General features: G+C 36.3%; 1 protein-coding gene across 1 annotated transcript; it reads left to right on the top strand.

The window, feature by feature from the left end:
* Nucleotides 1–1,583: 1,583 nt before the first annotated feature.
* Nucleotides 1,584–7,332, top strand: LOC116110191 (30S ribosomal protein S1-like). Its single transcript, XM_031396413.1, has 7 exons — nt 1,584–1,933; nt 2,041–2,200; nt 3,088–3,149; nt 4,821–4,980; nt 5,074–5,194; nt 6,881–6,962; nt 7,069–7,332. Exons 1-7 carry the CDS (start codon nt 1,709–1,711, stop codon nt 7,177–7,179), a joined length of 921 nt encoding a protein of 306 aa, XP_031252273.1. The 5' UTR covers nt 1,584–1,708; the 3' UTR covers nt 7,180–7,332.
* The last annotated feature ends 4,387 nt before the right edge of the window (nt 7,333–11,719 follow it).

The raw sequence follows: 11,719 nt of genomic DNA on the forward strand, positions 1-11,719 counted from the left end.
ATCAACAATTCATATGCACATGTAAATACTAAGTTGGCTATACTTCCACATCTTTCTCAAGCCACCAAAATAGGAGTAAGAACTCCCTAAAGCCAACAATCAACCTAGCTAAAATTCATCCTCCACCTTTCGACATCCATACTTTCATTTTTCATCCAAAATTCCATCAACTCAACACATACAAATACATCAATTCTCATCACATATTAACAAATCAATTCTTATCCCATACTAATAAATCAATTCTCTACACATACAAATGAATCAATTTTCATCGCATACGTCATATACTAATAAATTACTTCTCATGGTCATGAAATTCACATATCAAACAACCCCAATTTTCAATCCATAATTTCTCATCATCCAAACACACATACAACATAAAATAAATTTCTCTACACAACTTGTGATTAAATCAAGGCTAAAGTTGGATTTACTTATCTTGAATTTAAGCAACTCCAACACTATAATCTTTCTTTGGTAGAATTCCCTTTCCTCTTAAACCCTAAGCATATACAACCATAAGAATTCAAAACTTTAAAATTTAATCTCACTTCTTGGTGCAAGAATCTTACCTTTGGATGCTTAGGATCGAAAAAATCTATCAAATCTAGCCAAAATCCTATGATTTCCTTGGAAATTTAGTGAAAAAATTTGAGAGAATTTGGGTAGAGAAATGGCATGAATGGAGGGGTAGAGTGCTAGGGTTTCTCCTCTTGAACTCTTATACATAATAATATATATATAGTTTCTCATTTTACCCCTTGCACTTTCTAAAGAATTTTATCTATGTCCCTTAATCAATTATAAAAACCCTCATTTTTATTATCTCTCCATGTTATTCTATTTTTTTCACTCCCCACTCTTTCATCTAAATATGAGTGAAATGACCATTTTGCCCCTAATAACATTTTAAAGAATATTCTTCACACTTATTCAAGATAACTTTAACAAAATTCAACTAAGGGTATTAGGGCCTAAATAAGCGACGTACCTTGATGTGGGTGTTACAGTGGGGGTGATTTTGTTATAAATGCAAGTTTTATATGGCAGGGTGCTTTAGTAAAATTTCAATTATAGGGTGTTAAAAGAAATGATTCAAAAAATAATAATATTATATAATATTTAAAAAAGATGATACCAACTAATTTATTCCTCCCAACTAAACATGTCAATATAACATACCTACTAATTTGTTTCAATCTAATCAAATATATTTCTCTAAATATTTCTAACAATGTTTAAGGTAATCTACCTTTTTATTAATATAATATTTATAATAATATAATATTCTCTGAATTAAAGAATAGATAATTTAGCCCGTATCTAAGGAAGAAACTCTACTAACTACGTCATTTATCTAAAAAAACATTAGATGAGGCCAGTCTAAAGGTCCCTTGTCCACGGTCATTTATTTTTTTTCTTTTTTTGACTAGAAAATAGTCAAATAAATATAAGTGATTTCCACCCATTCAATGTTAACAATCCATGTGTTGCGGCCACATGTAATTAGCGATCGGCTTTGGTGATTGTTTGTAGTAAATAGTATAATAGGAAAAGGATATTGCAAAGCCAAACATAGATTTGTGGGTACAGAAAGGACACATCGGAACATTCAAAATGACCAGAAATTTGTTCCCAATATCTATTTATACATTCATTATCCATACCAAAACAAAATCTTTTTGAAAATAAATTAATTCCAATGTTCAGCTCACCTTCAAGAGTAGGATCTGTTTCATGCGTAGTTGATGTGGGTTGCTCCCATTCTTCATTACTATTTCCTCTTACTATAAAGCAGCACTCCATTTCTTTAAAAAGATTTTGCCAACGAGTTTCTCATCTCCAACCAACCAAAGCCATCACCCCAACCACCACCACCCCAATTCTCAACGACTCTGAATCTGATGCTTCCATTAGACAATCTCGGGTGGGTTTACTTTAATTTTTGAAATAGAATTTTCTGTTTTTAATGAATGAGTGAGTTTATGATATAATAATGATACTTGCCTTGGTTTGGTTTGTGGGAAGAAGTAGAGTTCTGCTGATTGGAAAGCGGCAAGGGCTTATAAGGATAGTGGTTTTGTGTATGAGGGAAGGGTTGAAGGGTTAAATGGTGGAGGTTTGCTTGTTCGCTTCTTTTCTCTTGTGGGTTTTCTTCCCTTCCCTCAGTTGAGCCCTTCTCATTCATGTGAAGGTACTATTTTTTCTTCTAACTTCTATCTACTAGTATAATTAGCCCCCCTTTTAGGAGAGAAACTCAAGTCATTCAATAGAGACGAATAAATGCCAATTGTAAAGTAATGTCACCTTAATTTGCATATAAGAGTTTGTTTATGTAACATCACTCATTTGAAAGTTGATTAGATTGAATAATTTTCCCGCCTTTGAGACGAAAAATGGATTGAAAACAGTAATATGCTACACATGTCAACTCTTTTAAGAGAGAAACTCAAGTCATTCAATAAAGACTAATGATGTGCAATTTCACCTTAATTTGCATATAAGAGTTTGTTTGTGTAACATTACTCATTTGAAAAGTGAATTTTGAATGATTTGATTTAATGAATTAATTGTGGATGGCTGGAGCGATTTGCACTCAAAAAAGTAGTCTACACACCCATTTTATTATTTGGTACACAATATTAAGATTTTACAGATAAATGGTTTCTCAATTTTTAACAATTTTTTTCTTTCGTTTTATTTTCTAGTCAATTCAACATTAATCTATTGACTTTATATTGGAATTACAATAATATGTGTAGCAAAAGGGCAGTTTTTGAATTTTCAATAGTAAGTGTACCTAGAGATTGGGTGTTGAGTGTTTTGGTTCCATTGCAATAAAAAGGATCATTGGTTTCCTTTGTCTCTATCTATTTAGTGAACTGCTATATTTATAGTAGAAGTTCCTTTCATTATGGTATAATATTTTTCACAAGGCTTGTCATATCTGCTCATTCTTTAAACTGGTGGGCATGTGATTACAGCAGGGGCAGAGTTTTTTTCATTGGCAACCTGCTTTATACCAGATATATGTGTTTGCTGACCTGTTGTTATCTTTCTATGCTACCATTTTTTTTCTAGAGCCACACAAAACTATCCATGAGGTTGCTAAAGGCTTGACTGGTTCACTTATATCTGTTAAGGTAATGAATTTCTTTACTTTATACTCAATCTGTTGTTACAAAAAAATATTCCAATTCTGTTTCATGTATGGGTAAATTCTACTAGTGCCGTAGCTTCCTAGCGATGAGTTCTTGACTAGGTGTTCAATTCATTAATTCTTTTACAATGAATCGAGAAGGGTCGACCATTAGAAAATGTTATTACACCTTGTATATGTTCAGGAGCACAAGTTGTTGATTGGCTGTCATGTCAGCCTTTTATTATATAATCAATATCATCATGGCTAGAAATGTTAAATGAATTTTTTTTCATGTAGATATTTCTGCAATATGAGGACTGGAAAAGATGTGGGAGCAATAGGAACAATGGAGGAAAATGGAATTAACTCTAGATTTGAAATTTAGGGGTATAGACAGGACTAGAGCCAATATTTAGAACATTTTGTGGTTTAAACTTGTGCATTCACTTCTGACTGGTTTCAGGTAGTGAGTGCTGTAAGGCAGATTACTGGTTTCTATGTATTTCAAAATGTTGTCAAGTGGCAACTTCATACTATTTTTAGTAATTAATTTATTTTAGAAAAGCATTTGGTATGAAGTTTAATGACTGTATGCCTACAGTTTCTTCTCTCTTTCCCCCCATCTGTGCTTGAGCTCATACAATCATGGTTGTAAAGGATTTTTTCTTTGGCCTCTGTGCTATGTATGACCAACTTACATCTAAGTGGAAAATGACTTGATGAAATTTCTTAATAAAAGGCATAGTTAATAAGTTAGCTCCCAACAATATTATCTAAGCTCTAATGTGCCCTTTCATAAGCAAGGCACATGAATTAAAGATGATCACAACAACAAACAGAAACAGTACTAATTATGGTTTAATTATTACAGTAGGAAATTCGAGCGCAAGACCTTTTGATTAAATGACTCTAGTGCTTAAACACTATTAGAACTAAAAGTTTATTATTGGGAAGCGCGCCTTTCCTAATTTTGTAGTTGTAACCATGCCAAATGTTGTCTTTGTCCGCACGCATAAAACTTCTTTGATATTGCAAACATAGAGGCTTCTGATTGGTTGCCAACTTTGATAGTGCAAACATAAAGGTTGGCGTCTAGTTGCTAGCTTTGATATTGCAAATATGAAGGTTGATGACTGGTACCAGCCTTTGATAAAATCCGTATTTCCCTTTATTTAAGATGGATTCCCTGTTTCCTTAGAATTCTTTATTTCCCTTTCATTAGGATTTCTGAGAGTTTGTTTTCCTTGTTATGTTAGAATTTCCTTTATTCTCTCTTTAGAGTCTATAAATACATTGCAATACACACTGAGTCTTTGGCAAAATTGGAGGAGGATTCCCTCTAGTGATCAAGTTTCTATTCATCTCTATAATTTTCTGAATTTTTTTTGTTAGAACCCTAGGTTCCTAACACCCTTTCATCCACAATTTATAAAGTGTGGATATTGCACTTGAGAATTAGTGTTTCTTTTACTCTCTCTAGGGATACATGAGATCCTTTTGACAAGTCTCACTTCGATTGTTTTAATCTAGTATTTGAATGGCACTGTTCTTTTCTGTTTGTTTTACTCCTTTTTAATCCCACGTTTGACTTGCTTGTTTATAGCTCAAGAGTGACTTGTACTTTAACTACCTGAGTTACATCTGAGATTGGTTATATTTGTGTAACTTCTAGGTCATCCAAGCAGATGAGGAGAACAAGAAATTGATTTTCTCTGAAAAGGAAGCAGTTTGGACAAAGTATTCTCAAAGAGTTAATGTAGATGATATTTTTACAGGAAGGGTGGGTTCTGTTGAGGATTATGGTGCTTTCATTCACTTACGTTTTCCTGATGGTATTACTATCTCCAATTTCTATACCTTTATTTTTCTAGTGTACTCTTTATTCTGCAGAAATGTTATGTGACGATAGTAACTTGTGATTGCAGGTCTCTATCATTTAACTGGACTAGTACATGTCTCAGAGGTTTCTTGGGATCTAGTTCAAGACATCAGAGACATCCTTATTGAAGGTGATGAAGTGAGGGTCAAAGTTATAAAGATCGATTGGTGAGTTTGATGTGCTACTAGTTTTTACATGTTTAAACAACAAATACTTTTTGTTTGAGAATCTGGTTGATTTCCTCCAAAGAGTTATAGTTGACCCCATTTAACTAGGCGTTTAGGAAGATTTCTTCTGAAACTATTTGTGCACTTTGCTATATATTTGTATCATATGCCAGAAAAATTTATAAGTTAAATAAACCTGCCTGTTTAACTCGAATAATAATGAATTGATCTATAAGCTTTTGCATTCTTATAACTTTCTGTTCTACAAAAGATAAGTAAAAATTTAACTAAGGTTTCTGTATTTCTCAAAATTAAATTGATTTATAACAAGATTATACATTTGAGATGAGGAAATCATGTCATGAAGCCTTCAATCCATGCAATTCCCAAATTGAGTTCTTTTGGTACTATACTTTGCTGGATCGATCACCAGTAATCTTCCAGCAATCGCTTAAAAACTCATGTCTACAGCTCAATTGAGGGATTTTGTATAAGGCCTGTATTGTATCTTGGTTACTTACCAGTTGCTACTGGTCTCAATTCTCATACATCGCTTTCGCTCATAATTAAGGGAAATCAATAGAGGTAAGCTAATTGCTATGAAAACAGACACATCACACTCACACAATCTTCCTCTTGAGCAGTAAAATGGAAAGATTTTTCTTTCTCTTTAATCATCTGTTAATGTTAACCATGGCTACATCTTGCTCTTCTATTCTTTTGTCTACAGTTCTCTTTGTCTAATTTCTGAACAATCCTTTGTTTTAATTTTTAAAGGACAATTGCTGATTCTTTCTTCATCGGTTAGTCTCTGTATTCTCTCTCTATCTAGATTCTAGGAATATTTGAGATAAAGTAAAAGTTTTCAAAGATTATGAAAATTTAGAGTTAGGGTTAATTGCATTTGCATGAAAGCGTATCATCAAATAGTGAGTACAACCTGTATCATCAAATAGTGAGTCAAACTATTTCATTGAATGAAGATCTCCCATCTTTGACTAGTAGCAAAATGGTTGAAGGATTCATATTCATTTGCTTAGTGAGTGGCAATATGCTAATACACAGTATAATTTTTTGTTAAATTGTTACCTGTTTACGTCAGTATCCAAGACAACAAAAATAGTCAAAGGACACTTTTGCAGTTACCCTTTATTGCTGTCATTGCTGTGGTTGCACACACTAAAAAGCAAGAGGATATCCTTAATTCTGAACATTCTTGAAATTTCAATTGATATATCCCCATTGATTTTAATATCTTTTCAATATTGTTTGTTATTTTAATTAATCGAGCATTATGTATTACTTCTTTAAGAATGAAAATCGAGAGGACTTGGGGAGGAATCGTAACTTTTTCCATCCTGGAAAACTAATAGTTGTTGTCATTTATTGGGAAGTACTAGCTGTTCCAGTTTTCTTTTTCTTGATTTTATGCTCATCTGGCTGTCCAAATGACTACATATCAATAGACCGTCCTTGGCTTTTTTATATTTTACTTTTATTTATTGAAGGGACTTACAAGATGTGTCCCTGATTTAGGAAAGTCATAAGGGGTTGAAATTAACTTAATATGTGAAATTTTTGGATGAGCACTTTTGCTTCTTTGTTTCTTAATATGTTCTCTTGTTTGAGATGTGAATTGATAGATTAGTAGAAACGGTATGGGTTTTTGATTGATAGTAAATGCAGGGAGAAGTCAAGGATCACTCTGTCAATCAAACAGTTGGAAGAAGATCCACTTCTAGAAACTCTTGACAAAGTAATTCCACAGGTTTGTAACATGAAATTCTCTTATGTGCCTTTGATCATGCTTTTAGTCACACCATTCATCACAAAACTGAATCAAGGCCATTAAAAAAGAACATTACACTGGGCAGGATACATCAGTTAACCCTGATTCTTTGAACGTGAGCTATAGCAATTCCATTGAGCCTCTTCCAGGTCTTGGAGCAATATTTGAAGAGCTTCTACGGGAACACGGGTATTGATTTACTATTGCTTGGCTCAAGTTCTGTTCAGGATTTGGAGATTTCATGGGAAAAATATAAACCTACATATCTGTCTAGCTTTTTATTTTGTTGATTTTCAGTGAAATAATTACTTCATTCATTCCATTACCGACTTTACCGTCACAGTTCATTGCTTTTGAGTATACATATTTCATGTATCTCTTGTTCTTTAAATTTATTTCACAATTCTAAGAATACTGCTGTAGATGTATAGAAACTGGTGCATCAGTCTGTAAGATTTAGTATTGCATTGTGTTTCGGTTTTGTTTGGTTCAGAATTAAAAAAATCTACTAAATATGTTGCTAATGGATGAAAGAAATGTATATATTACCCTTTTCAAGTTCCTTACCCATTATGAAACAGATATATAAGTTTAACGAGGTAAAGGACAATCTACTGTCAAATATAGTGGCATTTTTTTTCTTGGACTGAATAAAACTCTTTTATATTGACTGGAATACGTTGAAATTTTGAAAGTATGGAATTATAATAGTTTCTAATTTATGGTCATGCAAAAAGTTTCTTTTGTGCATTAAGTTAATCAGAAATTCTATCTTGGCCTTGCAAAAGCAACTGCTTTTCAACCATATGTATCTTTGTCTGCACAAGAACTATAACAAAAAGGTTTACAGCACAATGAAGACTACTTGTGGGTTCAAATTGGATATTTGACCAATTAACTTAAAATAAAGCCAAGGAGGCCACCCCATGAATGCACCATTAAACCTTCTAGCTGCTGTGATTATGAGTGACCACAAATTTTAACTTACGTGCTCATATTGTCTTCAAGGCCCATGGTTTGGCCCTTAAAAGTGTCGAGGATACCCATCAATGACTTGTGAGAAATGAATGCTTGATAGTTTAGTCATTGGTTTTTTCACTTTAATAGTTTTGTTTAGTATTAAACTTGGCATATGATAAGACTCCCTGCACTGATAATAAACAACAGCACAAACAGTTAGAGATAACAGAATATGTTCACTCAAGCAAGCCTCAACAATTATATTACTTAGAGAAAAAGAACAACCAAAATATTGATAAACTAACAGATAGATCCCAGCAATTTGAGGAGCTGGGGACCTCCCACAATGACAGTATTTGATCTCTGCCTATTCACCAAAATAGACCCTTTATTTATACTACCTTCATGACTACCTATTCCCCTAACAACTTTGATTCCCTTCTCATATGTGGCTGTAACCATTGCTCTAACAACCTACAGCAAGGCACCTCACTTTTAATCCCCTTTCTGTCCCTATTGTCTTTTATGCCATTTGTATTGGTAAACATGCTTAATGGGAGGTCTATCAATACCACACCCACACCCCCACCCCACCCCCGACGAAGAGCCACCTTGTCCTCAAGGTGGAAATGAGGGAATTGTTGGTGGATAACATCGTAAGCCTCCCATGATGCTTCAAAAGGAGCTGAGTCTTTCCATTTGATAAGTACTTCCTGAGAGCCATTTAATAAAGTGCGGATAGCCAACAATGATTCTGGTTGAACACGGAGTTCTATATCCTCGGTGAGGCAGGATGGCAGGGGTTGGATGGGTATCGAAGGGTGTAAACTTTTTTTCAATTGAGATATGTGAAAGACAGGATGAATTCTGGCTGTAGGAGGCAGCTCCAACCTGTAAGCCACTTGCCCAATTTTCTCTAATATGGGGAAAGGACCATAAAACCGTGGGCTGAGCTTTTCATTCAGTTTTTTGGCAAAGGACTTGAAACGGTACGGCTGGAGCTTTAAATATACCTGGTCCCCTGGTTGAAAACTAATATCTCGACGTCGGAGGTCCGCAGTTTCCTTCATTTGTGCTTGAGCTACAGACAAGTTATGCTTTAGTTAAGCCAATATGGAATTTCGGGCAGCCATTTGCTGATTGACTTCTTCCACTGAGGAGGGGTAATCTGAAAACTTGAAGAGAGTGGGTGGATCCCTGCCGTAGAGGGCTTTGAAAGGGGTCATTTTAATGGAGCCGTGATGTGTGGTGTTGTACCAATATTCTGCCCGACAGCCATTTAACCCACTATTTTGGCTGCGAACTACAAAAACAGCGCAAGTAAGTTTCTAAACATCGGTTGACCACCTTCGTTTGGCCATCGGTTTGGGGGTGATATGCCAAACTGAACTTGAGTGAAGTGCCAACGGCCTTGACAAGTTCTTGCCAGAAGTTGCTGATAAAAATCCTATCGCGGTCCGAAACTATAGACTTGGGAAAACCGTGGAGCCATACAATACTCGAGACAAAAATGGCTGCAACATCCTTCACGCTGTAGGGGTGGCACAACGGAATAAAATGGCCGTATTTAGTGAGTCGGTCCACTACAACCAGTATGGTATCCTGTCCTGATGCTTTTGGTAATCCTCCAATGAAATCCATGCTGATATCTTCAAAAACCTGGGATGGAATGGGTAAGGGGGCCTGCTGGGGTTTGAGAGCAGAATATTTATGTGATTGGTAGATGGAACACCATTGGACATACTCCTGCACATCCCGCTTGATACCGTCCCAAAATACTATATTCATCAGCTTCTTATATGTTTTGAAAAAACCTGAATGGCCTCCTCCCGGGCTGTTGTGAAACTCCTCTAAAAGTTTAGGAATGAACTTAGAATTTCTAGGCAAAACCAACCTGTTTTTGTAGATGAGACAGCCACGGCGAAAACCATACAAAGGATGACTGGTAGGGTCAAAGAGAAGGTCTTGGATGATTGCTTGTAGCTTTTGGTCTTGCAGGGCTTCCGTTGCTAACTCATCCCATTCGGAAAATTGTACTACAGAAATGGCTGCTAATTTAGTACCCTCTCTGCGTCTTGACAAAGCATTAGCCACTTGGTTTGAGTTTCCTGATTGGTAGTGGATTTCGACGGAGAAACCTAAGAGCTTAGAGATCCATTTATGTTGTTTGGGTGTTTTAACACGCTGATCCGTCAGAAACTGTAGGTTACGTTGGTCAGATTTAATGATAAACTTGCGTCCACTTAGGTAATGACTCCACTTGTGGACAGCGAACACAATGGCCATCAGCTTTCTCTCGTATGCTGATTTCTGCCGGGCTTGGTGGGAGAAAGCTTGGCTGATGAATGCAATGGGTCGCTGATTCTGGACCAAACAGCTCCAATTCCTTGACCTGATGCGTCTGTGTGTACCTCAAATGGAAGAGTGAAATCCGGGACTGTCAGCACCAGAACTGAAGTCATTGCCCTTTTCAGAGTTTCAAAGGCCTGTTGTGCTTGGTCATCCCATGCAAAAGAGTCTTTTTGTAGCAACTGTGTTAATGGTTGCGCGATCAATTCATAATTTTGCACAAAACGGCGATAGTACCCAGTCAACCCCAGTCAACCCCCGTAATCCTTTGATTGTGCCTGGGACTAGCCAATTCAGCATTGAATCAATCTTTTGTGGATCCGCTTCAACCCCTTGTGCTGAAATTAAATGATCCAAATATTCCAATCTCTGACGACCAAACATACACTTGTAATTGATTACCAATTCATGCTGGGTGAGGATCTGAAAAGCATGTCTCATGTGGCTCAGGTGAGTCTTCAAATCAGGACTGTAAATAAGGATGTCATCAAAAAACACCAGTATAAATTTCCGACCGGCTTAAATATGGTATTCATCAAAGCTTGAAAGGTAGATGGGGCATTGGTTAATCCGAAGGGCATGACCAGGAATTCATAATGCCATTCGTGTGTCCTAAAAGCTGTTTTGGAAACATCCTCCTCTTTCATCCTAATCTGGTGGTAGTCGGACTTGAGGTCTAATTTTGTGAAAATGGTTGCCCCTGACAGTTCATCTAACAGTTCGTCAATAGAGGGAATTGGAAACTTGTCGGGTATAGTGATGTTATTTAGGGCCCTATAGTCTACACAAAAACGCTAGCTTCCGTCTTTTTTCTTAACCAACAATACAGGACTCGCAAAGGGACTAGTGTTGGGTTGTATTATTCCGGCCACCAGCATCTCACCCACCAACTTTTCTATTTCATTTTTTTGGGAGTAGGAGTATTTGTATGGGCGAATGTTGGGAGGTTTGGCATTGGCTGCTAAGACTATGGCATGATCAGTGGGCCTCTTGGGTGGGAGTGGAGTAGGCTGTTCAAACAGATGGCTAAACTTAGTTACAACTGCTGCTACTGTCGGATCCATAGGTTCCTCTGCTTGTTCTTCCATGACCCTAATGGAACAAAACTCGATCACATATCCCGCATCCTTCTACTGTAGGGATTTCATCATGGCTTTTAAGGACACAACCTTCTTGACTAATGATGGATCCCCTTGTAAAACCACCTTGTTTCCTTCCCTAAGAAAGGCCATTGTCAGATTCCTCCAGTTTGCACACACATCACCCAACGTATTAAGCCAGGAAACCTCTAATACGACATTGGCCCCCCCAACTCAAATGGAAAGTAGTCCTGGCACACTTCAATCCCCTGTATCCTCAACTTTACTCCCCTACAAATTCCCTTCCCTCTGACAGTAAACCCATTTCCCACCATCATTCCAAACGAT

This window comes from Pistacia vera, unplaced genomic scaffold (genome assembly GCF_008641045.1).
Source record: "Pistacia vera cultivar Batoury unplaced genomic scaffold, PisVer_v2 Contig598, whole genome shotgun sequence".
Classification (NCBI taxonomy): domain Eukaryota; kingdom Viridiplantae; phylum Streptophyta; class Magnoliopsida; order Sapindales; family Anacardiaceae; genus Pistacia; species Pistacia vera.